This window comes from Myxozyma melibiosi (assembly GCF_037950935.1).
Source record: "Myxozyma melibiosi strain Phaff 52-87 chromosome Unknown BZA70scaffold_6, whole genome shotgun sequence".
NCBI lineage: Eukaryota > Fungi > Ascomycota > Lipomycetes > Lipomycetales > Lipomycetaceae > Myxozyma > Myxozyma melibiosi.
Genome location: NW_027042920.1, coordinates 471,201 through 499,114, shown reverse-complemented (window position 1 = coordinate 499,114; position 27,914 = coordinate 471,201). Strand labels below are relative to the sequence as shown.

Sequence of the window (27,914 nt, the reverse complement as noted above, 5' to 3'; positions counted from 1 at the left end):
GGAATAAGGTTTTGTCTTTAAACCTTATTTGTTGGCAGTTGTCAAAAACCTTCTTCGTTGGGCATCCAACTTCTCGAAGGCTGATCCTGATTTCCATTGTATTCCCACCAACTCCGATCTCTTTCTACTCATTGATTCACAGTTCCAGCTCGCTATTACTGAAGCTGTTGCTCTTTAGCTTTTTACGCGCATACACTCATACTATTTCTTTGTCTCTTGCGTGATTGCTGATACCATGCCGGCCGATAATCTATTGGTGATCTCTAATCGACTGCCAATCACCATCAAGCGGAATAGCAATGGCGAATATGATTTCGCCATGTCCTCGGGTGGACTGGTGTCGGCACTTTCTGGATTGAAGAAGTCTACTAGGTTCACCTGGTTTGGATGGCCTGGTATGTAGCCCACCCGTCTGATGAGCTGGAATCTGGACGTGATGAGCGAATATGTACTGACTAGGGGGTTCGCCATTCATGCAGGTCTCGAAGTTCCAGATGAGGACAAACCAGCTATGGTCAAACGCCTCCGTGACGAGTTTAGCTGTGTGCCTGTGTTTTTGTCAGACGAGCTGGCTGATCTGCATTACAACGGCTTCAGCAATAGTATTCTCTGGCCTCTATTCCACTACCATCCCGGTGAGATGAACTTCGACGAGGCGGCTTGGGACGCCTACCGCGACGCCAACCGGCTATTCGCCCAGGCCATCGCGGATGTTGTTACGGACTACGATCTCGTTTGGGTGCATGATTATCACCTGATGCTTCTTCCCGCCATGCTTCGTGAGGAGATCCAGAACCGGGTAAAGGGCGTCCAGCTCGGCTTTTTCCTGCATACTCCCTTCCCATCCAGCGAGATCTACAGAATCTTGCCGGTGCGTAGAGAGGTTTTAGAAGGTGTTTTATGCTGTGATTTAGTTGGATTCCATACTTATGACTACGCTCGTCATTTCCTTTCGTCCTGCTCCCGAATCCTCGGCCTGCCGACGTTCCCGAACGGCGTCGATTTCAACGGACAGATGGTTACCGTCGGCACCTTCCCTATCGGTATCGATCCCGAGAAGTTCACAGAGGCTCTCAAGACTGAGAAGGTGCAGAAGCGGATAGCGCAGCTGGAATCGAAGTTTGACGGCGTGAAGATCATTGTCGGTGTCGATCGATTAGATTATATCAAGGGTGTCCCGCAGAAACTGCACGCTTTGGAAGTTTTCTTGACTGAGCATCCTGAATGGATTGGAAAGGTGGTTTTGGTGCAGGTTGCTGTACCTTCACGTCAGGACGTCGAAGAGTACCAGAACTTGCGCGCGGTCGTTAACGAGCTTGTCGGACGCATCAACGGCAAATTCGGAACCGTCGAGTTTGTGCCGATTCACTTTATGCACAAGTCGGTGAACTTTGACGAGCTCGTTGCGCTGTACGCCGTGAGTGATGCTTGTCTTGTTAGCAGCACTCGTGACGGTATGAATCTCGTTTCATACGAGTACATTGCGTGCCAGCAGAAGAAGCACGGTGTGATGATTCTCTCCGAATTTGCCGGTGCTGCCCAGTCGCTAAACGGCAGTATCATCGTCAACCCATGGAACACTGAGGAACTAGCTGACGCGATCTACGACTCGATGACGATGCCTGAGGAGACTCGGATCAACAATCAGCAGAAACTGTTTAGATATGTGAGCAATTATACCTCAGCATATTGGGGAGAGAGTTTTGTGAATGAGATGAAGCGATTGGCTGCTGCGAGCGTGAAGAAGGAAGAGCGCGCGGCCGCGGCTGCTCTGGAGTGAGATCTAGTCTCTGGCAGACAAATGCACTTGTTGGCGTGCGCTCCGGCAGGTTCTTCTTGGTCAGTATAGTTGGTATTTGCTCTTTGCAATTAGCCTCTGCGACATATGGATTGTGCATTTATCTTCAAATTATAAATTTTTTTGTTTGTGAATTGGGAATCATCGAATACTATCTATCGTTTAGTGAAATAAAAAAATTTTGATTGAGAATAGAGACAGGACTGCTGGCAATTGATTTAGGGTGGAAGTGAGTGTAATTAGGGATGCCCTAGCCCGATGGTCTGGTGCTTAACCTGTAGATCCCAACTGCACTTCTTTAGATCTCGATATCCATTCATCCTAGGCTCATTACTAAAGGGTAAAGTCACTTCAAAGCCAATGAACTGCGATTCATTTTTTACTACATAACCGCTTCTTAATGAAGTCAATTCAAACCCTGCCGGAAACCACCGTCTCGCGCCTTCGCTCACAAGTCGTAATAACATCAGCAGCACAGTGTATATCCGAGCTGCTTCAGAACTCGCTGGATGCCCGGTCGACCAAAATCGAAATCTCGCTGCATTCGGAGGACTATTATATCTCTGTGAAGGACAATGGATCTGGGATTGTGCCGCGCGATATGGAGAGTTTGGGGTCTCCTCATTGTATGTATAGCGATTTTGCTTGGATCAAAGGTGGTTGAGACTGATGGTGGTTTACGTTTCTAGCTACTTCGAAATTGAGCGCTTTATCTGATCTAGAAAATGTCCAGACCTTTGGTTTCAGGGGAGAAGGTATGTGAAAACTACAACTTTTTACTTTTGTAAACTTGGTTTCTGACTCTACCTAGCTCTGGCGAGTATAGCTGCCGTATCGCTGCTTACTATAACGTCGCGCCACGAGGACTACCGAATAACCACCACAAAGCGAATACATAACTCGGAGACGATATACAATGGTTCAGCATCTACTCCATTTCTGAGTCATGGAACTCATGTGATTGTCCAAAACTTATTCGGAAACTTACCGGTGCGAAGAAAAATGCTCACGTCCGCTGGCGTGCATGACAAGCGACGGGCGCTCGAGAGCACGATTTCCCATTGCAAGAAAGCGATGGTCGAGACTATTTTAGCGTCAATGTGGCTTAGGAACGTGGATATATGGTTTCGCGTGGACGGAAAGCTGGTATTCAGCTATTCCGGCGGAGAGATCTATGACGATGGTATCACCGTTATAAAAAGAGCCTACGGAGACGATGTTGTCGATACATATGAGGCTTTTGACAAAGTTGAAGGGGATATAGCTATCAAAGGGGTTATATCCCCAAAGCTCACGCGATCAAAGAATCACCAATATATCTGTACGAAGCTCTTTATTTGAGAGATGTTGCTGGGCAGTTGACTGACAGTTTTATCAGATATCAATAATCGGAAACTGGTATCAGACAGTTTACAGAAGGAGATCAACGATTTGATGAAGAGATGTCTAGAGAACCCTGACGATGATGATTTCGATATATCAAAGAATCCATTCTATATTCTTTGGATTTCGGCGCCGTTATCCGGATACGACGTCTGTCAGGATCCATCAAAAGCGATAGGAACCCTCGAAGTATGACTTTAACAAAGTGATTTGCACTTGCGGCTGTAATGGATGTGCTGACATGATTTCAGAATTACCAAGATATCAGAAACGCATTAGTCAACTCCCTCAAGCCAGTTCTGGAACGACAAGATATCAGGGCTATACCATCTCCGCGCAAGAAACCACGACTTGCTAATCGCCAACACTCAGTGACCGAAAATCTCCACCAACGCTCTTTCAGTCTACGCGAATTAGCGCTGTCAAAAGTGCGCAGTGGTAAATCTGATATGCCAACTACCTGTATACGATGTTCATCGCCGACGTTGTCTCGCCGCGAGGATGAAGATGGTGGGGGGAGTAGTATGACGCGTCGAAGGTCGCTGTCTGCTGACGATCAAATGAACTATCGAAACCGCGCGGAGGTAAATGGATCATCTATTGAAGAAAATCAGGGTATCCCTACTGACTTGAAGCATAGAATTGGAGACCAGAGGTATTCGGAAAATCAGAGGAAAGCATTCACAGTCTTTCCCAGCGAAATCTATCTGATGTTGACTCGGCATCTATCCGAATCAGTAAATCTGAATTGCAGCATGCATCAGTCATCTCACAGGTGAATGATCAGTTTATATTGATCAAAACAAACGACATATTGGAGTCTGAAGTACCGCGACTTGTGCTGGTTGACCAGCACGCAGCTGATGAGAGAGTCAGAGTTGAGAAGTTGATCTCAGAGTATTCGCAGGCAGTCCGCTTGAGAGCCAGCAACGGCGCTGCTGCTGCCGACGACGAATTTTCCTTTCGACTCGAGCATCCGATGAGGTTTCCGATCAACCTGTCAGAAGTTCAAAGTCTTGAACGGTACCGAGACCAGTTTGAAGCATGGGGTATTACATATCGCATCGACGGTCTAAAGACTGGTCCACACGGTACCTTTGAGTTACAGGAAGACGCAAGGTTAGAAATCAGTCGTCTGCCGAAAACGATCGGTAACCGTTGCTTATCTGACCCGAAGCTGGCGAATCGTATTATCTTGAGGCATAGCCAGGATTTACAGTCGGGACGTGTGCCAGCGCTTTTGCTGGGCAAAGGTGAGGAGGCGGTTTCTGCGGAGTCGGTTGCAGGTTGTCTTCCAAAGATGATTCTGGAGCTACTGAACTCGCGAGCCTGTCGAGGTATGTATCCGTCTTCTTTATAGTGAAAAATAAGCAAGAAGACGCTATAGTGATGATTTACTGACTCTCAGATCACCTGTAGGGGCAATAATGTTTGGCGACAAGTTAGAGCTAGAAAAGTGCCGCGCTCTAATCGCCAATCTCACTCAATGCGAGTTTCCATTCCAATGCGCCCACGGCCGGCCTTCGATGGTGCCGCTGGTGACTTTAAATGGGACACCTCTCGGTAGCTCTAGTGTACTGGGTGGTAGTCAACCGCAATGATGACTTCAAGTGCACTTGAGGTAGGGGATATTATATTGGATGATTTATCGATGAATATTATTTCTTGCGGCGAGACACGTTTACTATGATTGCACTGCCCACTCCTACCTCTCCTTATGATTCTGACGTAGCAAAACCTACCAAAATCACAAATCTTTTTATTGCAAAGTCATCTTCAACTACCACCAATGTATTGCCTTTATAGGAAAGACAGCCAGGCCGACTGAAAATACCAGGCCGAATGCAAAGAACTCCCAAGGAGCTTTGGCAGTGAATAGATTTGGGAGGTAAGGGTAAGGGTATACGAGTACAAACCCAAAAAAAAATGATTTCAGCATTTTTGTGTCTGACTTCTCGAAAAAGTATTTGATACTCTGGCAGTTCAATAACAGCAGGGAAACTGATCTGTATAATACCATTATTACGGAAAAGATGTCTGAAGCTGAGCAAGACCGGAGTCAGCAACTAGCGGCTCTTCTCAAGAAGTTGGCGGCGAATGGTGCGTGTTATCTTGAATAACATCTTGATGGTTTTTTCCAGTTCTAATGTTTTTATGCTATTGCAGATCGACCGGCAAGAGAGTCCGGAGTAGAGAAACTGGAGCAGTATTTAGACACGGAAGAGGAGATTCCCGCATTAGATTTTCTGAAGATGTGGAAGGGCCTGTATTATAGTACGTTTTTCTATTCATCTCACGCGTCAAGAGGTCTGCGTGATCGGTGATCTAACTGGAATTTCCTTACGTTTAGCAATGTGGATGACGGATCGTCCAAAGGTGCAGCAGGCTATGGCTACCAGACTTGGCCGTATGCAGTTGGGAGTTGGTGATCACAATGTTGCGGGATTCGTGGATGCGTTCTGGGCGACAATATGCCGGGACTGGAATAATATTGATGTGCTGAGGTATTACAGACTCTCATGATATGATAAAGACCGAAGTATTAGAGAGGGTCAGCTAATTTTTGTTTGTTAGAATCGACAAATACTATCTGCTGATCAGACGGTTTGTCAGCGGGATGTTTGAACGTCTGGCCAATTCGAATTGGGACCAAGAGATGATTACCAGCTTCAACAAGTCGCTGATGGAATATCCTTTGAAGTGAGTTTTCGATTGCTCTCTAAAATTGACTTGGGGCAACGCTAACGGATAGAAATACACAGTCCTAAGAACACAGCTATTGCGGATGGCATACGGTACCACATGATAGATATCTTCGTTGAGGAGTTTGAGAAGAAGATGGCAGAGCTTACCGACAACGCCGGCAAGAAGAAAGACTCTGAAGAAAGCGATGGTGAAAGTGCGGAAGAAGAAGAAGATGAAGAAAAATCGAAGGTTCCATTCAACGAGCTCATGAAGCCTTTCGAGAACCTCGCTCAGAACTCGATATCAAAAGTCGTCAAAAAGAGAGTGTACGACGAAGTTCTGGACCTCCCGCATTTGGAAAAAGTGTGGGGATACAAGAAGTCAATAGGACCAAAGCCCTCGACACTGGACGAGAAAGCGAGACCGAAGAAGAAGGCAAAGACCAAATAGAGGACCTGGAGGAGCTTCGTCTGAGACGGACTCTGTATATATGTCTGAAAAGAAAAGTTTGTACTATATCATTTTTTCTGCGAGAGTGCTTTGAGGATCCTGTTTATTTCTACTTTTGTATTTAGCTAGAGTAATTGCATAAACCTGTAATCATGAGATATAATGTAGACGAAATAGCAGACGTATCAGAGATGGTCTGCAAAGATCTTGGGTAGATGCTGCCTTTGTCTTGATCGTGAACTGGTTTATGCTGCTGGTTCGATTTATACAGAACTGTGGGGTTTGTGGCGATATGGTGAGCAACCGATCGCTGACCGCAGCTCTGTAGCGCTAGGAACACCGAAGAGAGCAGCAGATTAATAAGCAAAAAACAACAATTACAATAACAAAAAAACAGTTGTCTGACATTTTACAACTGTAGATATAGCTTCTCACTAGTTATTGTCACAGAGAACAAAAGACCATTCAAACCCTTCCAAGGTCACATGTGCGCGCCGCATTCGGTTCAGCTGCGCCATTCCGCTTCAGGCCGGGTTCAACTGACGTCGGCAGGCGCTCGACGATTCTAATCCAGCCTGCTCGAATCCACAGCCTATCAGGATTTTTTTGCTACGTCTGCGCTTCCCTCTGGACAATCTATCTGTTCCGCCTGAGATCGCACTTCTATAGCTGTCGAAGTCCTACTTTACGTCGTTGGAATCGTGATAACTTGTCTTTCCGGCAGCGTCACACCTTCCCCGCGACGCAAAAATGAGCAAAACCGATGCCGACCTCTCCGTCTCCATCCGGAAGGCAACTTCCTTGGAGGAGACCGCTCCCAAGCGCAAGCACGTTCGAAGTACGTTGGATCGTTTGTGTGGTCTGTTTTAATTGATATCTAATCGAACTTTTTTGTTTAGGCTGTATCGTGTACACCTGGGATCACCGATCATCTGCTGCCTTCTGGGCCTCCATGAAGATTCAGCCCGTGCTGGCCGACGAAGTTCAGACCTTTAAGGCATTGATCACTGTCCACAGAGTTCTTCAAGAAGGTCATCCGAACACTTTGAAAGAGGCTCAGAACCAAGTCAGCTGGATTGAGAGCTGCGCTCGCAGCACCCAGGGCGAGGGTCTCAAAGGATACGGACCTTTGATTCGAGAATACGTTGATTTCTTGCTCGATAAGCTTCGATTTCATCGAAACCACCCCGAGTTCAATGGTATGTGGCAGCTCTTGTTGTATATCGATGACACTGTTTGCTAATTCTCGGACGATTTAGGAACTTTTGAGTACGAGGAGTACATCTCTCTCAAGACCATCAACGACCCGAATGAAGGATATGAAACGATTTCTGATTTGATGAATCTCCAGGACCAGATCAACACCTTCCAAAGACTTATATTCAGCCACTTTAGACCCGGATCGTCTAACGAGTGCCGAATTTCCTCCTTGGTGGCGTTGGTTCACGAGTCTTATGGAATCTACAAGTTTGTCACGTCCATGCTTCGCGCTATGCACGCCACGACCAATTCGGATGACGCGTTGGAGCCTTTGAGAATCAGATATGAAGCTCAGCATCATAGACTGCATAAATTCTACTACAACTGCTCGAACTTGAGATACCTCACCAGTTTGATTTCGATCCCGAAGCTCCCTAGAGTAAGTGTTTTTTTCGAATCATTTGTTATCTGATTTGCAGTGTGGCTAATAATCTTCTAGGACCCTCCTGATCTCTTCAAAGACGATGACGATATCGAAGGAGGTGCGCCCTCTCTCCCTCGCCGTCCGGCTATCGAAGAATTCCCTAGCACACCCGAGCCTGATCCGAACGAGCTTTATGCCCAGCAGCTAGCCGCTCAACAACGTGAATACGAGGAAGAGCAACGACGACTGGCTGCTCAGCGTGAGCGCGAACTCCACCAACAGCAGCAGCTTGCTCTCCAGCAGCAACGTGAGTTTGAGGAGCAGCAACGTCTAGCTGCCGAGCAGCAACGTCTTGCTCAGGAGGAGCTCATGCGACAGCAGCTCCAAAACCAAGCTCAAGGCAGAGCTGCGGAGCTGGAGCGCGATATTTTGGCTCTTAGAGGACAGTATGATCAAGATCAGCTCATGCTGGAAAGATACGATAACCGCGTCAGAGCGCTCGAGAATGAGATCCAGCAACTGAACCAAACGACCTCCCAGCAGCTTTCTTCGAAGGATGACCAGATCAAATCTCTACAGGAGCAGCTTGCGGCCTGGAAGTCCAAGTACGATTCTCTTGCGAAGCTCTATTCTCAGCTGAGAAAGGAGCACCTTGACCTTATGGCCAAGTACAAGGCGATGCAAGCCAAGGCAGCGTCTGCTCAGGAAGCTATTGATCGTAAGGAGAAACTAGAGAAGGAGCTGAAGGCAAAGAACCTGGATCTTGCCGATCTTATTCGTGAGCGCGACAAGGCCAAGCTTGAGCTGGACCGTGTCCGCGGCGGTCAAACCGACGAGGTTGGAAAGCTCAACCGCGAGATTGATGACCTCAAGAGCAAGCTCGAGGCATCCGAGCGTGCTAAAGGCACTGAGCTGTCTTCTCTGTTGGCGCGCCATAACCGTGAGCTTGATGACCTTGAGTCGCAGTTGCACTCAAAGCAGCGGGCATTGGATGATCTCTCTGATAGAGTACAGGGATTCGACTCCGAGTCTGACAAACTGCTTCGCGAGAAAGAGCAAGAGCTGGAGGTGTACAAGGCTGGTATGGATGAAGCCTTGAGACAGCTTAGTGAGCTCCAACTCAGCCAGCAGGATACGGACAGAGCGATGGACGGTCAGATCGATGGCATTCTCATCGAGCACATTGGCAAGCTCAATTCTATTATCGACGCTGTTCTTCAGGCAGCTGCGCAGCGAGTCGCTGATGCGGTTTACGAATTGGACTCTCCTATGAATGCCGGTAACCAGAACTCGTCTCCCAGCTATCTGTTGTCTATGGTTGAAAAGGGTTCTGCTTCTGCCACTGAGTTTGCGACTGCATTCAACAACTTTTTGGCTGATGGACCTAACGGTGACCACTCAGAAATCATCAAGACGTCTACTATCTTCTCGAGTGCCATCGCTGATATTCTGATCAACGCAAAGGGCCTCACGCGTCTTGCTGCTGATGAGAAACGGGCAGATATGATTATTAACGTCGCGCGGGAAAGCGCAATTGCGTCTGAAAAATGCTTTACCAGTCTCTTTTCCGACAAGCTGGCGCCGCTCAATATCGACCAGAAGACTGATCGCGTGATTTCGAACAATCTTGATGTTCAGACGCTTCTCCAGCGCCTCAGCAAGATTGCCGAATCTTTCGCACCTTCTAGATCGGTTGCTTCCAACGGTCTTAATGGTGGCGATCTGGGTGAGTTGGTTGAGAAGGAGATGAGCAACGCTGCTGAGCAGATTGCAAAGGCTGCTGCTCGTCTGACGCAGCTGATGGCAAAGCCCAAGAACCCTGGTCTTTCTTCGTTTGATTTGAAGATCCACGATGCTATTCTTGGTGCCGCTATTGCTGTGACGAACGCCGTTGCGGCGCTCATCAAGGCTGCCACTGAGTCACAGCAGGAAATCGTGGCCCAAGGTCGTGGAACCAGCTCCAAGGCTGCTTTCTACAGAAAGCACAACCGATGGACCGAGGGTTTGATTTCCGCCGCCAAGGCTGTTGCAACTTCTACCAATGTCTTGATCGAGACAGCGGACGGTGTTGTCAGCGGCAACAACTCTTTGGAGCAACTCATTGTTGCCTCGAACGACGTCGCTGCCTCCACCGCTCAGCTTGTTGCTGCCTCGCGCGTCAAAGCGTCGTTCATGTCGAAGGCTCAAGATAGACTTGAAGTCGCGAGCAAAGCCGTCAACTCGGCCTGCCGAACCCTGGTGTCCCAGGTCCAGGCTATCTTGCAGCAAAGAGGAAGAGGAGAGGATGAGTTTGACAAGGTGGATTATAGTAAGCTGTCGGCGCATGAGTTTAAGAGACGGGAAATGGAGCAGCAGGTTGAGATTTTGAAGTTGGAGAATGAGTTGTCTTCTGCGCGGAAGACTCTTGGTGAGATTAGAAAGGTTAGTTATCGTCAGGATGAGTAGGGTCTGTATCTTAGCGAAGGTGTACCACAAATATTCTGCACTCTAGTTTCTGTTAAGATGTTTAACAAGATAAGTTGGTTAAAAGGTAATTCTCATATGCCATTTTCGTGATCCCACTATGATACATCACTCCTCTCAACCTGATCCAAACGTTCTGCACAACTAATATATATGAAATGGATATGAGCCAACTGCTCCCTCCAAAGAGTTGTTGTCAATGCTTGCTGCTGCAATGTGTTAGCATTCTACCTGATTGAACAAGATAAGCCTCAATAAAAATTACTTACTGTTTGCTGCCGGAGGCCTATACGTAGGAGCACACTGCCGGACGCCTTCCAGTCCTTCAAAATCTTCATAGAAATTGCCATCAAATACTGGCAGAGGTTCTTCAACGCTGCTCACAAAGAAATTGCCTGATCCAATCATTTGCATATACATCAGTTCCAACTCTGAGGGAATCGAGAAGTTGTCATCGCATGCTTCGTCCATGATGTCTATTGTCTGCTGGAAGCCGAGATCGACATCCAAACTCTTCGTCTCTCTCTTTGAAGGAGGTGAGGTGCAGGACAGTAATAGGTTGAAAAAATCACTATTTGGTGGCACTGTTGGAGGAAGAGCACGCCCTAATAGCCACTCTGTAAATGACTCTTTTCGCGGCTCAGATCCATACAACGCTGCATACTTGTTCCAGAAGTCCTTGTTTTCGTAAGTCGCCCACACTTTGGCTAGAACCGAAGATAGCCGTTGTTGATGGAGGTTAAGAAACATCCTGCTGTAAAAAGTCCTAAAACCAATAAATCCGTTGATGTTTTTTGCCACTGGTGCACAACTTTTGGATGCAGCATTTCTTCCTATTCGTAAACCGTGACCCTTTGCCTTCAGAGTTGGAACTGATGCGCAAACTTCAATCCCGCTCGTACTGTCAAATCCAATAACTGAAAGATGAACGGTATCTCTGTCCGTAGAAGTCTGATATTTTGATTTTGCGTGATCATACTCAAATCTCATTACGCTGCAAAATGGCTTTAAAGCGGGATCTTTACCGAATCTGCTGAGAACACGCGACTTTAATGTCTTGTGGTTCTTTGGCAAAGAACGCCTTTTCTTCGGGGTTACCTTATTCCTGGGAGTCATAACATTATCTTTTGAGCGTCCGTAACACCACTGTCGTATGCAGCAAGCGCCTTCTAGAGGAAACTCGGACATTATATAGACTATGGGAATCATACTAACAGATTAACCAAACTAGCTCGATATGTGGGGTACGCAGAATGAAAACGGGATTAAACTCAATTCGTCATTTGAGGCAGGCAGATATCGGTTACATTCGTATACGCTGTAGCGAGAGCTAGGGCTCGCGTACCGCCATAGTGGAGATTTATCAGGTTTGTAGCATCAGGGCCCATATGCGGCGCAGCAATAACTCTACAAAAGTGCTTAATATCTGATTGGTGCTATACAAGAGCGAGAAAGCCAGTGAAAGGAGCTGAAGGCGTCGAGGCGCATTTTCAGCAGATTGCCCGCTTTACACTTGGCTTGCGGAAGATGACGGAAAACTAATAGATCACACAGATGGTTGTACCGGATCAATATTTTCAAGCGATGGCGCAGATTATAATTGGCTATTGTGCCCAGTGTCTGAGCTGTCAGTACTTATATGGCCTCGCTGAACTAGATTGCCGAGCCTCATATCATGTACTAACGGGAGAATAAACTATTTGAAATGAGGCGGTAGGCTAGATCTTTGCATAGTTACGACCGGGTTTGTTTCGGTCAGTGCCCAAAAACAAGCTCTTTGTCTAGTAGGCGAAGGTTTCTATTTTACGTGGTACACTGGGTCCACAATCCGTATAGCGTTCCACCAGGTGTGATCAACTGCAGACTGCCTGCCCACCCGAACTATGTGGGTCCACATGGCTTTCTAGTGGCGTTTAAGCATGGCGGAACTTCATAATCTAGGTTAGATAAATTCTATAGTAACTATTTTGCAGCTGGTTAACTCTCTCTGAACCTTCCTTCTTAGTGTGGAGCATCGAAGGCCGTCGAATGGATCGTCATTTCAGCAGGAGCCTTATTCTGCGTCTTTGGGATAGATGAGGCTGAGCAAGACGACGACGACGGCGCTTCGTTTCAGCTCTACTCGACGCCAGATCATACGCGGAAAGAAGCCGGCGCGCATCCCTCGCAAATGCGAATATATTAGCAATGATAGCATATATAGCTCGAAGATTACCGGTAATGCGACGATATACTGCGGACATGGACAGCTCTGTGCCGCTGTGCTGCAAATGGTATTGCAAATCCTAGCAATAATTTGTCAGAATACGAACGAGAAAAGACTTGGCTGTAAATATTATATACCAGCGTTATGCGCTCGATTACACACGTAATCTTTGCGATTGATGGCCCTCTGCAGTGCTCCAAGTCTCTGCGTAGTGATACCACCAGCTTCTCCATAGCATGTAATCTTCTTGTGTCAAATGTTAGCTTTATACTTGGACTTCTGCGAAAAACCAATAAACTACTCACGTTTTGTTAACACCATTATTTGAGCGGCAGAAGCGTTCGCCCATCATCTGCACACAGTGTGGTGGAACGTGGTGAACGTCCTCGAGTGCAAAACACAGGAGATCAAGATCTCAATCGTAGGCGGACTCTGCTCATTGTTTATGTTGGCTTGACTATATAATACTATTTTGAGCCTCATTTAACTCATTGCAAAGAAGCACATCGGTATTGCGGGATAATCTCTGATTTGAGCCAACCAGTGGTTTCATGCCTCGGACCCACAGGTTGACAAGGTCTAATAGTATATTACCACAGTTTTTGAATATCACACACTATCGACCTTTAGCAGATCCATTATGCACGACCCCCATTTTCTCCTTTTTTTTCTTGTGATTACCCGGTTACACAGGCCCTAAAGTAAGGTACGCATAGACGTCAGCAGCTTGGTAAAGCTCTCTCATACTGAACTGATGCAATCTGTTGCGATTGCAGACTGTGTGGACTCTCCTCAATGTTATAAGCAAGAATTGTCGTGACTGTCTACCTCTCACATATCTTGGGTTTGAGTAGACCAAGGAAGCTAACACTGAAGATCGCTGCAGTACTTCGTCATAAGTATAGTCTGCTTGCATATCCAGACTTGGCATTTCGCTGATATTGTTTTCTTAGCGTTTATCACCGAGAAACATGTCATTTTACTGCGAATCAATCACATTCCGAAAGCTTCGTCTATTCCTTGGAGGTTGCCCATTTGAAATATGAGCATCTATAGTCTTTGTTCACTTCATCTTTCGGTCTCGTCGACGTTGCATATCCTGGTCCAACAGGTCTAATAAAAAAAACAAAAAAATCTTAGCACGTAATTCTCATTAGAAAATCTCAGCCTAAAATCAGAGTCCAGTCTTACCTCGAGCATATCCAAAACGCGCGTCCTTCGTTGATTCCCGACTTTTTTGTGATTCGCTGTGTACAGGGCTCGCCGTGGCCACTGCAGACCGGTGCCTCGGGTTTGCTAAATAGTTTTTTCCACTTGTCGGATGAGTCCGGGGTCGGTTTGGAGCTGTATTCGGCAAGTAGATAACTCGGTATCTGGAAATCGTCTGGCTCTTCTGGATCTAGGTTGGCAGGTTAGGTGAATGTCGTTCCATATCGTCATCAACAGTGCTAGATACCATCTTTACGAGCCTTTGATACAAAGCTCGTCAATTTCAGTTGTCCACTTCCAGCAGAAGATTTCCGAGATGCGGTGCCGCTTTTCGTAGGTGACTGCAGTCTCGGTCGCTTATTCTGCGTTTCCCGTTCTGCATCCCCAGATATGACCTGAATAGACCGTACTTCGCCGCTTGTCGCACTCTTTTGCTCACTGGTCAATGAGACTGATTTTTTCTGAGTCTCAAACATACTCTTGAGTGTTCGTGCTGGCTGGAAAATTCGATTGGCACATATTAGAGGGGGTTCGCAGTTGACTACAAGTGCATCGGTGCTGTTGAACAGGAAATCGGCATATATCGGACAGTGATCGGAGCCCATCAGATCTGCCCAGATATCTGCATGTGAGCATTTTTCCTCCAATAGCTTTGATGTGCAAATGTAGTCGATACGGGATCCTGCAAGCTGTGTAAGTAAGCTGAACACTGAATGTCTGAGTGAAAACACTTACCATAGTTCCCAGGCCTGGCATTCAGTTTTTGATTCCAGCAGGTATACATCCCCTTACGACCTGGATGGAATTTCCTGCATAGATCAGCGAGGAATCCAGTCGTGGAGGGGCGTAGAACTGAATTTAACAATGCTCTTGAAAATGTCGACTGAAACGACTCCAAGTTGTTCGCTCTCATGATCTCGGAAGGATCCGCGGTATCTATTTTAGCGCGAATGATGTTGAAGTCACCGAGAACGACCACCTCTCGTTCGTGAACCTCGACTAGAGTTTGAACGCGATTGAAAAGAACTTCTTGAAATCGTTCTCGGAAATTAGCTCTTTCGTCGCTCGATACGGCTGGGCAGTAGACATTAATGAGAACAAAAGCACCAAAGTCCAGTACCAGCGAGCGACCTTCGGAATCAAGCAGCAGAGCTTCAGACATACTCAAGGATCGATCATAGCCCCCAATGGCGTCAGGGCTGTCGCGATAACTGGTCACCTCTTGGAACTTTTTGCGAGGCATTTCCAGTACTCCAGTCAAGCCTTCCTCTGCTTTGATAGCTCTGCATTTTGAAGTCCTAGTGTATACTGCGACTCCTGAGTATCCTTTTTTGCTTTTGGGTAGATTGAAGTACGAATCAAAGCCCGGCACGACTACCATGTCCTTCGTCAAGTCCTTCCCCTGTATTTTTGTCTCTTGGAAACAGATTATATCTGCCTCCATTGTTTCAAACATGTGCAGAAACTCCTTCTTTTCGCTCCATGGGTGATACTGAAGTACGTTCCGAATACCACAGATATTGAAAGATACGATTCTGATCTTTGTGTCTGATGTTGGAGCAGGTAAGCTTGCTTCGTTCACTTGCGTTGTAGTATCTTGCTCCATTGCGCTTAGCAATCGCCTGTCCTTACTTTAAAAATTTAATTCCGCTAGGTGGTGAAAACTTCGAGACTGTCGCAATTGAGTGAGGGCGGATTCCGCATGTTGTCGTGGTCTTCGACTACACCTTGTATTATAGTTAGCAGAATGAAGCGTGAGACTGCTTGAGCTTGCTAGCACAGAAAATAGATATTAATACTTTGAGCATAATCTGTCGTATATGAAATAGCTGATTTAATGGTAATTGCGTTACATAAAAAATCTGTGGGGAAGAATAAGCTGCGGATCGTGTGGTTAGCAGAGGTAATCATCATCGCAGTTGGGAGTGTTGATTTTGGGTTTCAACCTTTTTACTCTGCTCGATGACTGCGCTGAGTCTGAATATTCAGCTAAATCTCAGATCATAAGCGTATGGGAAAGGGAATATGCAATGAGAGCATCTACAAATACAGCCAAATCCTAGAGCTAGGCAGCAGTTGACCCGATGTAGATGAGAGAGTTGGGAAACATTGGGATATATCATAGATCAATTAAGCAGTGATTTTCGATATCTAGATAAAATGTTGATATTACGACTTTACATAGTGTAGTTTCTATTTACGATTTCTGGGCACCCAGGAGTCTTTTCCAGTCTGATATCATCCAACAGCTATAAAAGTGGCAAATAAATATGGCCGCAAAAAGGTAGATGGGACAGCATGCAACTAAACCCTTGATGACTGACGATCAGGCGGACGTAGATCTGAAGCATTGCTGACCACCAAAGAGCAAAGCTAAGTACGTTTGCTCAATGTCGAGCAAAATGTCTCAAACGGCCGGTACAGGTGCCTCATCCTGCACCAAAGCCAATAATAGTGATCTTTTCAAAGCCGATCAACGGCACTCTGGGTGGCAAAGCAGGCGCCGTGATCGTCAAATCGGATGGTTGGCAGTTGAATCTGCAAACAGAAATTCACGTGACCACATTCCCGAAGAGGAAGGACGGAAGAAACAGTGCGGCGCTGCTCGGCTACCCGATTTTCTAGTGGGAAGAAACGCGAATCCTCAAATTTTTTGTTCAGTCCAGCATCAGCCAGTGTCCAGCAGCGGATTCCTGCCTGATCTGCCAGTGTTTCGCTCTACCCGGTGCTCAGTTTTTGACAGATATTTTTTCTTTCTATTATTGTCAACCTTTTACAGAAGGTTGCTTTTGATAGTCCGTCTAGCGAAAAGTATTGAGCGAAATAGCAGAGGTTTACGCGGAGTACGGGAAGAAAAGCTAGATACACTCAACATATATCGACAAGGCAGGACATGACTTCTACCGTCTCGCCGTCATCCGCGACCTTGCAGTCTGGTGCGCAGCTGCCTCCGTCACCCGACAGCGGTAGCGTTGCGACCGCAAACACAGCCGATAAAGTACAGCCTTTGTCGCGACCATGGATTCACTTCTTTGCCGGAGGGTGCGTGTTTCCGCCAGATCTTGTTATTAGTCGACAAACCCGACTTGTGCCGGAACCAGTGCTAACATCGGTTTTTTGACGTTTTTGCAGATTCGGCGGAATGATGGGTGCCATATTGACATGCCCTCTGGATGTTGTAAAGACCCGACTGCAGAGTGACTTTTATAGCTCACAGTTGCAGAAGGGTCATTTGCAGTCTGCTCTGCGGGACGGCCGGAAGATTGGCCATGTGAGATCTATAGGGTTGCATTTCTACGAAACATTTCAGATCCTGGTGTACGTTCCGAAAATCTCTGTTTACTGCCTGGGCAATATGCTGACTTTGTTGGTTACAGTGACGTTTACAAGGTTGAAGGAGGACGTGCGTTGTTCAAGGGACTCGGCCCTAACTTGGTCGGTGTCATTCCTGCTAGGTATGAGGATCTATAATCTATGGCTACTATGAAGCAGTCACTCTAACGGTAAATCTGCAGATCTATCAACTTCTTCACCTACAGCACCGGAAAATCAATCATCTCGTCAAAGTTCAACAACGGAGAAGAGGCCACCTGGGTTAACCTAATGTCGGCGGCTATTGCGGGAGTCACCACTTCGACCGCGACCAACCCAATCTGGCTCGTCAAGACACGACTTCAGCTCGACAAGCAAAACAGTGACAAGGGAGTCCAAAAACGACAGTACAATAATAGCGCCGACTGCGTTAAGCAAGTTGTGCAAAAGGAGGGTATCAAGGGTCTTTACCGAGGTCTGACTGCCAGTTACCTTGGCGTCGTCGAATCTTCGCTGCAATGGGTCCTTTACGAGCAAATGAAGGGCTTGATTCGTCAGCGTGAGAAGCTGCGCGACAGTCTAGGAATTCAGTCGACCACCGGAGATGCTTTCTTTGAATGGCTTGCGAAGTCCGGTGCTGCCGGTTTAGCAAAGCTCTCTGCCTCGCTGCTGACGTATCCCCACGAGGTCGTTCGCACACGACTACGACAGCGGCCTTTGGATAACGGAAAGCCGAAATACTCTGGACTGATTAACTGCTTCACCACAATCTGGAAGCAGGAAGGCTTCGTTGCTCTGTACGGTGGCCTCACTCCCCATCTCATGCGGACTGTCCCGAACTCGATTATCATGTTTGGAACCTGGGAGTTCATCGTCAAGCTCTTCTCGTAAGAGTCGTTAAACATCAAAAGTTCATCAATAATTTACAGTGACAAAAGTCTCACATCCCGACCTCTCTAAATGCAACACATCTGTCTTCTTTTCGAGCCGGGTGGGATACTGGTCGCAGACAAAAGCCTCTCTTCGCCTCTTTATCAGAAGGCTCACAATCTTCACTTTTCTGTCCCGACATCTCCAATTATCAACGTCAGCCAGCTAGCGCCAATATCTAAAACGTTCGGGCCACCTAAAAAGCCTAAACTAGCAGTTTCTCGTCGTCAAAGTATATGGAGTCTTTGGTTTCTTTCTTTTTTTCTGTTTTGTTCTAATTTCTTGTAAATACATGCTCGCTTTCCTTTTTCTTCGTGGTGGTGATTGGTGGCGATTGCGGAGGTATGGGTATAGATACTTGTCTAGCTCTTTTAATGTAAATTTTCTTTGTTTGCTGTAATCTAGTAGCGAATACTGTAGTATAAAGAAGCTTGAGACCATCAGGTACTAAAGTGTTCTCTCCGAATGTAGACCTCAATTTTTCGTGGTAACACAGTACAAACTGCTATCTAAAATACAATCCCATAACTGATATAGAAAAACGCCATGCATATGCAAAAAACTAGGAAAAGACAAAGAAAAACAACTCTCAAATTCTCTTATGGCGTTCATCGTAAAAAACCGACGTCTCGAGATTTGCCGTGACGGGCTTCAATTCAGGCAGCGAGCTAAAGAACTCGCTCACATACTTGTCGCGTTCGCTTTTGTAGTTTTCACCGAGCAGATCCGAAAGCAAAGCCAGAGATGCCGATACTTCGTTTGCAAGCTCAACACGACCATGTCCGTTGTAGAGCAGAAACGCGCAGTGGGCGTATTTGACGCTATGGGCTAGTTTCTGCAGCATATCCTCCCTTTGTTTACCGCTACTTCGCGCGAGTTTTTCCGCGCAGAGGTCGTTTGCGCCGACCATGGCGACAAAAGTGAGGTGGAACGCGCGAGCCAGCGAGTCATAGTCTTTGCCCATGATTGCGAATGGAAAGACCGTGTCCATGATTGCAAGGACAGAGTCAAACTGCCGGGACGATATGAAGATCATGCAGAGAACCAGGATCGCGCTGACCATGCAGGGTAAGATACAGTTGCGCTCTGCGACAGCTACCACTCGCATCATCAACGAATAACCTCGGTAGTGGTGTCCTATCTTGCACATCAGTTCCGCATAGGCAATTTGATACCTGAGCTGCGTGTGCAGATCGGCGCTTTTGAAAATCGCAGACTCCAAATTCCTTGTGATCTCAGAAACAGCAAGCTCGGTGTTTTCAGTCAACATATAGTACTCGGTAAACACCATCGAAAGCTCAAGCGTGACATCGCTGTCACTCAACTCTGTTTTCTGCAACAGCTGGAAGAAATGATTCGCTTCAGAAATCCACTGTTGTCGAACTGCGATCCGCAAATTCGTGAGCTGGGTAAACATAAGCCAGCGAGCCTTTGTCCAGCGACTCATACACGCGACATCTCTCAGAGCTGCATATGTATCTAGAGCATCCCGGTGGTCACCTCTTAATGTATCGCCGTAGGCTTTTCGAAGTCTAGCTTTTATCACCGACTCGCTGAATATTTTGCTAGAGTCAAAGATCTTGGCGCCGGCTTCTTCATAAAACATCGACAGCGGCTCGATACCGAGCCTGGCCCACAGAGCAGCTTTGGTACTGTAGAGAGTCTCTATCGCGGGAGGCATACAGACTGTCGACAGGATGAGCATGCTCTTCTCAACCGCCTCAATTACCTCGACAGGAGACGCCCCTTCCGCCATCAGCGTCCGCATATCCGCCAGATAAACCGAAGAATGTAAATCAACCATGCCGCACTCTTGCGTCTTTGCTTTCAAATAATTCGACGTGTTCTCGTCATCGGTAGCGATACTGGAATACAGCAACGGCAACTCAGCCTGCATCATCGTCACCCACGACAGACAGAAATTAAGACACGGCGTGTCCCGAAACTCTCGCGCGGTGCGTATAGCTTCCTGGATCGCTCCGACCGCCTCATCATGGCATCCAAACTCAGCCTGCATCATGGCCAGATTGAGCAACGCGTACTGATGACGCGCTTTCTGGTCTTTGATATTCGCAAAGTCAAAGTAACTTCGAATGTATTCGTTTGCTTGTCGGTAGTCGCCTATGCGCCAGGCGTGGAGGAATTTGACGTAGTAGATTGCTGATGGGCGCTTGCCGGTCGAGTAGATTGCGTATTCGAGAGTCTCGAGCATGGAGAATGACAGATGTGTTCCGTGCTCTTTAGCACCAAAGTCAGCATAGTAAAAGCAAAACACAACTAACATAAATCAGGGATACAGACCATGCATGTACTGCATCAAGCATTCAAATATGCGCATCATATCATCGACAGCAAGCAGAGAACCAGAGTCTTCAGTCGCAACAGTCCCGCCCACGTTCGTACCTTCCAACCTTCGACTGAACGCCTCGATATTCTTCGCCAATGACTTCACCTGCCGCTTCTGCAACCGCAGGAACCCTTCCCACAAAACCTGACGATCCTCAAACGTCATCTCCTGATACTCCAGATAACAGCGGCGGAGGAAGGAGCCTATTAATGAGTTTGGCGAGACCAGAGGAGGAGAACCATCGTCTGGTTTGAAGAAATCGACATTAAGCCCTTCAAAGTAAAAGTGCATGTCCTCGATTTCTTCAATTTCCGCGAGCTAGAAGAATAGGGATTAGTCGTTCAAGTCTGCAATTAAGAGTTACGTGAAGAGCAAGCATACATGAGCCATATACACGGCAAAGAAATCCCGCCCAGCATGATCCTGACACCCTTTAAAATCCTTCTGAATCTCACCAAGATCCTTAAACATAAGACTAAGCGACGTCGGGCAGATATAATTCATAATCGTTCGCAGCACACGACATCGATGCTCGCTCCTCACAGAGAACTCGCAGTACACCTGCAGCAGCGCAATCACCGCCAGCTTCTGCGGCGTGACAAAGTCAACTAGTTTTTTGGCACCCGCTAGATGCTCTCGCAAGTCGTCTTGCTCCATGACGGGGTGCTGGTCTGTTTTGTTGACGAAATCCAGGTGATCTAAACAAGCCTGATTCGAAATGCCTACTCTGTGTGTTCGCGTAAACTAAGTTAGGTTTGGATGTTACCCGGAGAACACGACAGTCAGGCGTCCACGTCCACCCTCCCATCTGTATTCTCTCCTTAGTTGTATTATAGCAGCACCACCCGGATGCTCAAAAAAGACAAGACATGGACCAACTAGAAGCATCTGCTGGGTTTGTGCGCGCGAGTGTCGGGCAACTAGTCTCTGCACTCGGCGGTCCAGCCCACTATCTCCCCGACGCGCCATACGAACTTGGCGACGACGCGTTAGGATGTCTAAAGGATCTCAAGCTCTGGATCAAGGCCTACGACGAGAAGCGCAACAGTTTGGCTGTTGCAAAGGCGATTGCTGAATCTGGACTTGTTGAGAAGGATCTTTTGAGAATTATTACTGATTGGGAGGCCGCTGGTCGAGCCGTTGGTGCTCCCTATAGGATCTGCCTGGCTTGCAGTGCGTCTTCCTTGCTTTCGTTGCTCTTCTTCTCAAGCATATGCTAATAGTTTTACTTGCAGTCGAATTACTTGTTCCCTTGACATGGCCCGTCCAACTCGAAGGCGCGCGCTACACCGCCGAAACCAACATGCAAAAACCCCACGTCGAGCGCGCGCAGCGCAGCTACAAGCGAACCGTTCTCACCTACCCGACCGGCACCGCGCTTTCCTCAATCGTCTGCATCGCACTACCCTCGATCGCTAAAGACCGTCGCAAACGCAACTCTCGAGATGAGGCGATTATCCGCCTCGTGCTGTATTTCCTGAGGAATATCGCGCTGATCGATATGTCGCCTACAGATCCCGAAGGCGTCGACGACGGACGCAGCGCGACTATCGTTGCGTTTGGGCAGCAGAATATATTTGATCTCGTCGCTGTGCTGGCTTCTGGTATTGAGGACGAGATGAAAACGCTCAATCTCGCGCTGCTCGAGCTTTTGTTCCATCTCCTGAAAGGAATCGATCCGGCAAGTCTGTTCAAGGCCGACGAGCCCAAGCCCGTCGAGACTGTCGAGAAATCCTGGCTTGCGCCGGAAGGAGGACACCGTGCGCGCGTGCGCGCGTCGCGACACAACAGGTTTGGAACGATGACGTCGCTCGTGATTAACGGGACCAACCGCGTGACGATCTCGGGACCGAAGGCGATCGACGGGACTAAGAACGCGATCGACAAGCTGGACTCGATTAAGACGTGGCGGCGGCATGAGGGAGGCGGGCGGAAGAAGGAGGTGGATGAAAGTCCGCTGGAGAAACCGGCGCAGATTTCAAAGGAGGCGACGAAGGTGCTTGCTTCGTTTGTCGGGAGTTTTCTGGATACGTCGTTTAACCGTAAGAATATTCCTCTTGTTTTTAGTTATCATAAGGTTGCAGAACTAACGTTACGACACAGCTCTATTTATAAGCGTCCGCAAAGAGATTGAGCGCGAATCCGAGCGCGTAGAAGAGCACCACCATGTCCAGTTCGCATTCTTAGTCTCCTGGTTCCTCAACGCCGAACTCGAACGCCAACGACGGACGCCAAACGAAGAACTCGGCTTCGGTCTTGTCGCGGGCGTTCTTGACCACCAGTCGCTAATCACAATCACCAAGCTCATGCGCGAAGCAACAGAGAGCAAGCTGATGACAAAACTCGCGTACGGCATGGACGCGTTTAGAAATATCCTGCTTGTTGCGTCGGAAATGGCGAGGAGCACGGTCGAGACCGATCGAGAGATTGCAGAGAATATGATCTCGAGGCTGTTTTACGAGGAGACGACGCTGGAGTTGATTGCAAAGCTGCCTGGTGCGGTGATAAAGGCGCATATGGTACTCCTGCAAGGATGCTGCGATCTCATATACGTCACGCTCAAGATCCTCGAGACATTCTCAAAGCAGGGCAAGTTATTCGTCAAGCACAAGAAACGCCAACACCGAAAGTCAAAGGCAAATCCCTCCTCCTCAAACACAAAGAAACGCAAGGCGGGCTCAGACGGCGCCGACTCTGCAGACGAAGACCAGATCTCGGACGTGAACGACGACGATGCGCTGACGCACATCGCAACCTCGGCCGCGGACGCCGAGCGCGAGTTTGAATTTGCGCGGTTCGAGTCGCGCTTCCTGACGCAGAACTGCGTCGACATGTATCGCAAGGTATTTGCAAACTACGCCGAACTCTCGGACCAGCAGATCAAGCGCGTGATTTCGTTTTTCCACCGCGTGTTTTTCAAAGATCAGGAGGAAGCGCTCTTGTTTCGTATGGACTTTGTCTTTCTTCTTTATCGGTGCTTGGATCCCGTCCGCGGCATCCCGTACACGAAAAGCTCGCGCGCGGACGTGGAGCAGTTTATGAAGCACTTTGTGCGCAGGCTGGTCAAGGCGTTCAAAGAGCGACCGGCATATCACATTGAGATTCTGTTTTCAAAGATGGCGGGCTCTTTGCATTTCCTGAAAAACGGGTACGACGACGCGCCACGGCAGAGCAAAAAGAGACGGAGTGATCACTTCGACGCCGCGGTGAAGAAGTCACCGGACGATCTCATGGACGACATATACGCGGAGATTCTTGAGCAGCATGCTGCTGCCGCGGGTGCTGAGCCGGCGGAGGAGGAGGGTGCGTCTGACGCGGCGGTGGCTGAAGCGCTGGCGGAGAAGAGACGGATGAAGTTCGAGGCGGCGCAGGAGGAGATGGAGGATTTCATTGACGACGAGGAGTTTGATGGGGATGAGGATGGGCTGTTTGTTTCGAAACCGCGGAAGCAGGCGGAGGTGGTGGATGATGGACCGACGGCGGAGGAGCTTGAGGCGATGATGGAAGCTCATGATGCTGAGGAAACTGCAGGTCCTTCAGGTGCACCTGAAGCAGGCAATCATCTGGAAGGACCTACGGAAGAAGAACTCGAGGCCCTGGACGACATCGAAGTCGAGGCTACAGCTGAGGCAGGTAATCATCCGGAAGGACCTACGGAAGAAGAACTCGAGGCTTTGAACGACATCGAAGTCGAAGCTACAGCTTTTTTGACCGAGACATCCACCACGAGTGCTTCGGGCGAAACGAAAGCCGCGAACGAGACACTGGCCTCCGAGTTGACGGACGCCGAAGACTCTGTTCTTGACCAACTCTTCACAGACGATGCTACGTCGCCGCCAACACCGGCACCCCGTTCGCCGGTGAAGACGGCTGTGAATGAAGAGGAGAAAACTGCGGACGAGATAGAGAGTGGAGATGCGCAGTTAGACAGCGGGATTATGATTGATGTTTAGTTTATGGGTTATGTCTGTACAATCGTGAATGCTATATAATTATCTCTTCTCCTACCGAGGATCAAAGTATCGACTTCTCAACACCCCCGAGATCATCGACATCTTACTCACCCCCCCGCCACCTGCCGCGCCCGCCCCTGAACCTCCCCCGTTCCTATTAATATCACTCAACAGCGCCTCTTCGAGCGCCGAGCGACTCATGCTCGCGTCCGACAAGTCGCTAAACGAGCTCCCCGTGCTATTCTGCGCGGTCTTGGACGACGACGAGGCGTCGCGGTAGATCGGCTGCCCCGTCTCGGGGTTGTAGGACGCGCCGGGCGGCGGGGGCGGGGGGTTGTACGCCGAGGAGAGTTGCGGGGAGGCGCGTTGCCGCTGCGTGGGGGTGGGTTGGCGATTGAAGCTAGATTGGATATACGCAGTTCGGGAATGCTGTCGTCGGTCGTAGAGCGGGTCTTGGAGTGGTTGCTGCTGCTGCTGCTGTTGGTGTAGTTGTTGCTGGTGTTGTTGCTTCATCTTGTTTTGCTGCTGCTGATACTCCTCCTTGCGATCCTCGCCTGAATGTCGCGAATCAATAGACCGTGTTTCGTCGCTGTACCGATCTGTGTATGTTCTGTTTACTGCTGACCCTTGTACTCGCCTCACGTCGTCTGACGTCAGCGTAGCTCCTCCTTCGCGAGAATGTAGTGACTGTGTAGATTGATCAAGAAACAACGCTATATCGACCAAATTAGCATAAGAGCCTAGAGGGGTACAGCTGGGAAAGCATACCACTGTGCGCAGTAACGCGCTGCATCTCCTCCCTCACCTGCTGCAGCTCGCGCTCATACAGCCACGCAGCTTGTTGCAGGAGAAACGGGATCGAGGCTTTAAAGTATTCAGCTCTGTGGTCATCGTCAGTTAGCTAGGTATGTTTCGCGCACGTGCTGCTGGGTATAACGTACAGTTGAGGCCCTGGTGAAGATATTTTTGTTAGTCTCCATTCAACCACATCAAACTCCGTTAAAGCACAAGGAGGAGATCATACATTTGATTTCCGCGCGTTTGTTGGACCGCGAGAGAATCGTCCACAGTTCTTGTTCTTTCTCGGCATTCCAGTCCACCTGCGTCCGATGTCGTTGATTAGCGCGTGTACAGTCAAGCAAATCAGCAGTGCAAGCAAGCAATCACAAAATTTTTGCATTTCATTTGTCTTTGCTGTTTTTCAACGTACCGGACTGGGCTCGACGAATCCTTCTCTCGGAAACGGGAATCGTAGATAGACCGTATACAAAGGCGAATCTTCCGTCCGCGAAAGCATCTCTCTCCGCTTCTCTCTTCTCTTGTCCCCTTCACAATTCGCACTTAACCAGTCGTTTGCCTTCTCTTTTTGAATACTTCCTTCTTCTGTGCTGCTCGTGTAGGTTATCAAAGATCGCGCTTAATCTATCAGATTTAAATTGACATCAACGCGAGATCATCAACCCAACTCGCAATCGGCACGTGATGTTCTTACCCTGACCCTATGGCAGCGGGAAAAAATGGCAATGTTCTACCTGATCTGAGAGCTTTGATAGAGAAGATATACTGTGATAGAGAGACGTGATGGTATGGAATGCGTGGGTTTTTTGTTATTGATGGTTGGATGCTAATGCGGTGTATTGTTAAGGCCGACAAACTTCGTGCGCAGCAACAGCTTGAGCAGCTTCAGACCCGTTTCATCGGCGTGGGTCATCCAGATACGACCAAACAGTGCGTATCCCCCCCGTCCACTATTTCTGCGAATCCCTGTCAGTCTGCATAAGGAACTCATTGATGGAGACGCGGCTGATGACTACGATATATGACAGAGACTGATTATGTGTGTATTATAGTGAATGGATGAACAACATCCAGCGCGACTCGCTCGCGTCGTATATCGGCAATCCGTCGCTGCTGCAGCATTTCTCGGTCGCGCTGAATGAACCGCAGCGGAAGGTTCGGACGATGTTTATCGATGTGAGTTTTAGATGTGGATCTGGGGCGCGGGTCGTTATATGACATGATTGCGAGGGAACGGAGTGCTAACTACGCGATGACTTTAGAAAATGATACAGCCGTGTGGTCCGCCTAAAGAAAAGGATTCAGAGATGGAAGATGCGTAGGGGGGCTATGTCAGGAAACGTGTCCTTAGAAAGAGGAGAGACGTGAAGAATAAGAAAAGTATTGCAATGGCAAGAATTATGTACGATATAGTTGTCTGTTTAGCGTTATTGTTATTACAAATGGAGTTTTTGGGAATGTAAATTCAGGATAGATAGTTTACAGCAAACTACGTTCAGAGTTGTAGATCAATCACAACACTATGCCAGATGAGTTTACAAATGTATGAATTCGTTATATACCGTTATAAAGTAGACCCAGAGCCCGCTCACGTGGGCTTGACAAAATAGAAACATGATAGAAACCTTTACTCCAAACATAAATGTGATATCGTATGAGTTATCAAAATCCAGCCAGAGTCATCAAGAGAGGTGCATCAGACTGGCATTAACTGATAAATCAGTTGGTCAAAGGATCATTCGCCTTACTCCTGCCAGCACCCGTCTGCTCTTCCAACAACCCAGTCTGCTCCGACAACGACGCCGAAGCGTTTCCCGCGCCAAACTCGCCAAAGCTAGAGTAGCTACCAACTCCGACCGGGTGGTGCGAACTCGACGGCGCGTGCGTCTTGGACGCCGACGCCGCGTTCTCGAGTGCGCGCTTTTTGTAGACGAGCACGGTGTGCGCCAAGCATGCGATCGCGCCGACGAGGACAAAGGCGAAGACGGTGACGCACCACTCTGCCGCAACAGAGGACTCGTGCTCCCACTGCCGGCCGCAGGTCTCGGTGTAGTGGTACTTGAGCACGCAGGCGTTTGCGAGGTCGTCGGTGGAGGGGAAGGGGAAGGCGCGGTCGTAGAGGGAGGCGAAGCCGCAGCACTTTAGCGAAGTTTCGATTTTCTCGATGCGAGGGTCGTGTGCTTCAAAAAGGGCTTTCCAGGCGGTTTCGTGGACGCAGGTGCTGAGGGAGGTGAGGTAGGGGGTGAGGAGGGCGATGAAGAGGGTGCTGAGGACGATGAGGAGGATGAGGGTGGCTGGGTAGATCATGCGCTGCTCGGCGAAGACGCGTTTGCTTGCGACGGGGAGAACGAGGAGGAAGAGGGTGGTGGTCGGGAGGATCATGGCCATGACGGGGTAGAAGGCAGAGAGCGGGAGGTGGAAGTGGGCCACCTTTGTGAGCTGCATGACACCGAGGAGGGTGAGGATGAGGCAGGCGGTCTGGGGGAGTCAGCATGACATCAGAGGAAGTGGAGGGAGAGAAGACGTACGGCCGCGGTGGTGAGGAAGATGAGGTTTTTTCTGGCTGCGGATATCATGATGAGATAGAGAGAGATCTTCAGGAGGAGGAGGAGGAGGAGGAAGAAGAGATATATGAGGAAGAGGTAGATGAGGAAGAAGAGAGGAAGAAGATGAGGAAGAGAGGAAAGGAAGAAGAGCAAAGATTAAAGTTTGAGGGTGGCGCATTGTGGCGGTGACCTGTGCACCGCCATCTTCGT

At 48.4% G+C, this 27,914-nt stretch overlaps 12 protein-coding genes across 12 annotated transcripts; 7 read left to right on the top strand and 5 right to left on the bottom strand.

Annotated features, from left to right (window-relative positions):
* Window positions 1-4: 4 nt before the first annotated feature.
* BZA70DRAFT_279124 (glycosyl transferase) lies at window positions 5-1,996 on the top strand. Its single transcript, XM_064912725.1, has 2 exons — window positions 5-395; window positions 480-1,996. Exons 1-2 carry the CDS (start codon window positions 236-238, stop codon window positions 1,778-1,780), a joined length of 1,461 nt encoding a protein of 486 aa, XP_064768158.1. The 5' UTR covers window positions 5-235; the 3' UTR covers window positions 1,781-1,996.
* BZA70DRAFT_279122 (uncharacterized protein) lies at window positions 1,985-5,183 on the top strand. Its single transcript, XM_064912724.1, has 8 exons — window positions 1,985-2,424; window positions 2,488-2,553; window positions 2,610-3,119; window positions 3,177-3,370; window positions 3,433-3,765; window positions 3,822-4,518; window positions 4,601-5,075; window positions 5,146-5,183. The coding sequence occupies exons 1-7, from the start codon at window positions 2,199-2,201 to the stop codon at window positions 4,780-4,782; spliced, it is 2,208 nt and encodes a 735-aa protein (XP_064768157.1). The 5' UTR covers window positions 1,985-2,198; the 3' UTR covers window positions 4,783-5,075; window positions 5,146-5,183.
* Window positions 5,080-6,482, top strand: BZA70DRAFT_279118 (uncharacterized protein). The gene is made up of 5 exons (XM_064912723.1): window positions 5,080-5,281; window positions 5,348-5,455; window positions 5,532-5,685; window positions 5,756-5,881; window positions 5,944-6,482. Exons 1-5 carry the CDS (start codon window positions 5,215-5,217, stop codon window positions 6,314-6,316), a joined length of 828 nt encoding a protein of 275 aa, XP_064768156.1. The 5' UTR covers window positions 5,080-5,214; the 3' UTR covers window positions 6,317-6,482.
* A 418-nt stretch (window positions 6,483-6,900) lies between these two features.
* Window positions 6,901-10,695, top strand: BZA70DRAFT_248323 (putative cytoskeleton assembly control protein Sla2). The gene is made up of 4 exons (XM_064910664.1): window positions 6,901-7,154; window positions 7,216-7,515; window positions 7,576-7,955; window positions 8,016-10,695. The coding sequence occupies exons 1-4, from the start codon at window positions 7,067-7,069 to the stop codon at window positions 10,383-10,385; spliced, it is 3,138 nt and encodes a 1,045-aa protein (XP_064768155.1). The 5' UTR covers window positions 6,901-7,066; the 3' UTR covers window positions 10,386-10,695.
* BZA70DRAFT_174026 (uncharacterized protein) lies at window positions 10,467-12,045 on the bottom strand. The gene is made up of 3 exons (XM_064909881.1): window positions 11,590-12,045; window positions 10,673-11,508; window positions 10,467-10,612 (listed from the first exon to the last, which is right to left on the bottom strand). The coding sequence occupies exons 1-3, from the start codon at window positions 11,610-11,612 to the stop codon at window positions 10,548-10,550; spliced, it is 924 nt and encodes a 307-aa protein (XP_064768154.1). The 5' UTR covers window positions 11,613-12,045; the 3' UTR covers window positions 10,467-10,547.
* Window positions 12,046-13,305: 1,260 nt separating this feature from the next.
* BZA70DRAFT_173849 (DNA lyase) lies at window positions 13,306-15,754 on the bottom strand. Its single transcript, XM_064909880.1, has 5 exons — window positions 15,618-15,754; window positions 14,554-15,545; window positions 14,066-14,500; window positions 13,801-14,008; window positions 13,306-13,722 (listed from the first exon to the last, which is right to left on the bottom strand). The coding sequence occupies exons 2-5, from the start codon at window positions 15,422-15,424 to the stop codon at window positions 13,623-13,625; spliced, it is 1,614 nt and encodes a 537-aa protein (XP_064768153.1). The 5' UTR covers window positions 15,425-15,545; window positions 15,618-15,754; the 3' UTR covers window positions 13,306-13,622.
* A 555-nt stretch (window positions 15,755-16,309) lies between these two features.
* On the top strand, window positions 16,310-18,496 carry BZA70DRAFT_279101 (mitochondrial carrier domain-containing protein). The gene is made up of 4 exons (XM_064912722.1): window positions 16,310-16,860; window positions 16,951-17,136; window positions 17,196-17,273; window positions 17,334-18,496. Exons 1-4 carry the CDS (start codon window positions 16,712-16,714, stop codon window positions 18,019-18,021), a joined length of 1,101 nt encoding a protein of 366 aa, XP_064768152.1. The 5' UTR covers window positions 16,310-16,711; the 3' UTR covers window positions 18,022-18,496.
* On the bottom strand, window positions 18,497-21,110 carry BZA70DRAFT_279098 (anaphase-promoting complex subunit 5-domain-containing protein). The gene is made up of 3 exons (XM_064912721.1): window positions 20,789-21,110; window positions 20,362-20,725; window positions 18,497-20,298 (listed from the first exon to the last, which is right to left on the bottom strand). Exons 1-3 carry the CDS (start codon window positions 21,062-21,064, stop codon window positions 18,650-18,652), a joined length of 2,289 nt encoding a protein of 762 aa, XP_064768151.1. The 5' UTR covers window positions 21,065-21,110; the 3' UTR covers window positions 18,497-18,649.
* Window positions 21,111-21,241: 131 nt separating this feature from the next.
* Window positions 21,242-24,396, top strand: BZA70DRAFT_279097 (timeless protein-domain-containing protein). Its single transcript, XM_064912720.1, has 3 exons — window positions 21,242-21,580; window positions 21,643-22,449; window positions 22,511-24,396. The coding sequence occupies exons 1-3, from the start codon at window positions 21,277-21,279 to the stop codon at window positions 24,358-24,360; spliced, it is 2,961 nt and encodes a 986-aa protein (XP_064768150.1). The 5' UTR covers window positions 21,242-21,276; the 3' UTR covers window positions 24,361-24,396.
* Window positions 24,397-25,870, bottom strand: BZA70DRAFT_279095 (uncharacterized protein). The gene is made up of 6 exons (XM_064912719.1): window positions 25,853-25,870; window positions 25,571-25,782; window positions 25,385-25,460; window positions 25,302-25,311; window positions 25,129-25,241; window positions 24,397-25,073 (listed from the first exon to the last, which is right to left on the bottom strand). Exons 2-6 carry the CDS (start codon window positions 25,655-25,657, stop codon window positions 24,412-24,414), a joined length of 948 nt encoding a protein of 315 aa, XP_064768149.1. The 5' UTR covers window positions 25,658-25,782; window positions 25,853-25,870; the 3' UTR covers window positions 24,397-24,411.
* On the top strand, window positions 25,790-26,687 carry BZA70DRAFT_279094 (splicing factor 3B subunit 5/RDS3 complex subunit 10). Its single transcript, XM_064912718.1, has 4 exons — window positions 25,790-25,944; window positions 26,006-26,088; window positions 26,211-26,334; window positions 26,421-26,687. The coding sequence occupies exons 1-4, from the start codon at window positions 25,942-25,944 to the stop codon at window positions 26,478-26,480; spliced, it is 270 nt and encodes an 89-aa protein (XP_064768148.1). The 5' UTR covers window positions 25,790-25,941; the 3' UTR covers window positions 26,481-26,687.
* Window positions 26,688-27,899, bottom strand: BZA70DRAFT_279091 (uncharacterized protein). The gene has a single exon (XM_064912717.1). The coding sequence runs from the start codon at window positions 27,601-27,603 to the stop codon at window positions 26,878-26,880; it is 726 nt and encodes a 241-aa protein (XP_064768147.1). The 5' UTR covers window positions 27,604-27,899; the 3' UTR covers window positions 26,688-26,877.
* Between the last annotated feature and the right edge of the window lie 15 nt (window positions 27,900-27,914).

Coding starts and splice junctions, on each gene's coding strand:
- BZA70DRAFT_279124 (XM_064912725.1), top strand. CDS start 236: ATGCCGGCCGATAATCTATTGGTGATCTCTAATCGACTGCCAATCACC. Junction 396..479: donor CACCTGGTTTGGATGGCCTG/GTATGTAGCCCA, acceptor CCATTCATGCAG/GTCTCGAAGTTCCAGATGAG.
- BZA70DRAFT_279122 (XM_064912724.1), top strand. CDS start 2,199: ATGAAGTCAATTCAAACCCTGCCGGAAACCACCGTCTCGCGCCTTCGC. Junction 2,554..2,609: donor CTTTGGTTTCAGGGGAGAAG/GTATGTGAAAAC, acceptor GACTCTACCTAG/CTCTGGCGAGTATAGCTGCC. Junction 4,519..4,600: donor GAACTCGCGAGCCTGTCGAG/GTATGTATCCGT, acceptor GATCACCTGTAG/GGGCAATAATGTTTGGCGAC.
- BZA70DRAFT_279118 (XM_064912723.1), top strand. CDS start 5,215: ATGTCTGAAGCTGAGCAAGACCGGAGTCAGCAACTAGCGGCTCTTCTC. Junction 5,456..5,531: donor GTGGAAGGGCCTGTATTATA/GTACGTTTTTCT, acceptor CCTTACGTTTAG/CAATGTGGATGACGGATCGT. Junction 5,686..5,755: donor AATAATATTGATGTGCTGAG/GTATTACAGACT, acceptor TTTGTTTGTTAG/AATCGACAAATACTATCTGC.
- BZA70DRAFT_248323 (XM_064910664.1), top strand. CDS start 7,067: ATGAGCAAAACCGATGCCGACCTCTCCGTCTCCATCCGGAAGGCAACT. Junction 7,155..7,215: donor CAAGCGCAAGCACGTTCGAA/GTACGTTGGATC, acceptor TTTTTTGTTTAG/GCTGTATCGTGTACACCTGG. Junction 7,956..8,015: donor CGATCCCGAAGCTCCCTAGA/GTAAGTGTTTTT, acceptor ATAATCTTCTAG/GACCCTCCTGATCTCTTCAA.
- BZA70DRAFT_174026 (XM_064909881.1), bottom strand. CDS start 11,612: ATGATTCCCATAGTCTATATAAT. Junction 11,509..11,589: donor ATTCCCATAGTCTATATAAT/GTCCGAGTTTCC, acceptor TATGACTCCCAG/GAATAAGGTAACCCCGAAGA. Junction 10,613..10,672: donor TAGGCCTCCGGCAGCAAACA/GTAAGTAATTTT, acceptor AACACATTGCAG/CAGCAAGCATTGACAACAAC.
- BZA70DRAFT_173849 (XM_064909880.1), bottom strand. CDS start 15,424: ATGGAGCAAGATACTACAACGCAAGTGAACGAAGCAAGCTTACCTGCT. Junction 14,501..14,553: donor TGCCAGGCCTGGGAACTATG/GTAAGTGTTTTC, acceptor CACAGCTTGCAG/GATCCCGTATCGACTACATT. Junction 14,009..14,065: donor ATCAAAGGCTCGTAAAGATG/GTATCTAGCACT, acceptor CTGCCAACCTAG/ATCCAGAAGAGCCAGACGAT.
- BZA70DRAFT_279101 (XM_064912722.1), top strand. CDS start 16,712: ATGACTTCTACCGTCTCGCCGTCATCCGCGACCTTGCAGTCTGGTGCG. Junction 16,861..16,950: donor ATTCACTTCTTTGCCGGAGG/GTGCGTGTTTCC, acceptor ACGTTTTTGCAG/ATTCGGCGGAATGATGGGTG. Junction 17,137..17,195: donor GAAACATTTCAGATCCTGGT/GTACGTTCCGAA, acceptor TGTTGGTTACAG/TGACGTTTACAAGGTTGAAG.
- BZA70DRAFT_279098 (XM_064912721.1), bottom strand. CDS start 21,064: ATGGAGCAAGACGACTTGCGAGAGCATCTAGCGGGTGCCAAAAAACTA. Junction 20,726..20,788: donor TTGCCGTGTATATGGCTCAT/GTATGCTTGCTC, acceptor CTATTCTTCTAG/CTCGCGGAAATTGAAGAAAT. Junction 20,299..20,361: donor CTTGATGCAGTACATGCATG/GTCTGTATCCCT, acceptor TTGGTGCTAAAG/AGCACGGAACACATCTGTCA.
- BZA70DRAFT_279097 (XM_064912720.1), top strand. CDS start 21,277: ATGGACCAACTAGAAGCATCTGCTGGGTTTGTGCGCGCGAGTGTCGGG. Junction 21,581..21,642: donor TAGGATCTGCCTGGCTTGCA/GTGCGTCTTCCT, acceptor TTTTACTTGCAG/TCGAATTACTTGTTCCCTTG. Junction 22,450..22,510: donor TCTGGATACGTCGTTTAACC/GTAAGAATATTC, acceptor GTTACGACACAG/CTCTATTTATAAGCGTCCGC.
- BZA70DRAFT_279095 (XM_064912719.1), bottom strand. CDS start 25,657: ATGCTTTCGCGGACGGAAGATTCGCCTTTGTATACGGTCTATCTACGA. Junction 25,461..25,570: donor GATTCGTCGAGCCCAGTCCG/GTACGTTGAAAA, acceptor CATCGGACGCAG/GTGGACTGGAATGCCGAGAA. Junction 25,074..25,128: donor GCGCGTTACTGCGCACAGTG/GTATGCTTTCCC, acceptor TGGTCGATATAG/CGTTGTTTCTTGATCAATCT.
- BZA70DRAFT_279094 (XM_064912718.1), top strand. Junction 26,089..26,210: donor CATCCAGATACGACCAAACA/GTGCGTATCCCC, acceptor TGTGTATTATAG/TGAATGGATGAACAACATCC. Junction 26,335..26,420: donor TTCGGACGATGTTTATCGAT/GTGAGTTTTAGA, acceptor CGATGACTTTAG/AAAATGATACAGCCGTGTGG.
- BZA70DRAFT_279091 (XM_064912717.1), bottom strand. CDS start 27,603: ATGCAGCTCACAAAGGTGGCCCACTTCCACCTCCCGCTCTCTGCCTTC.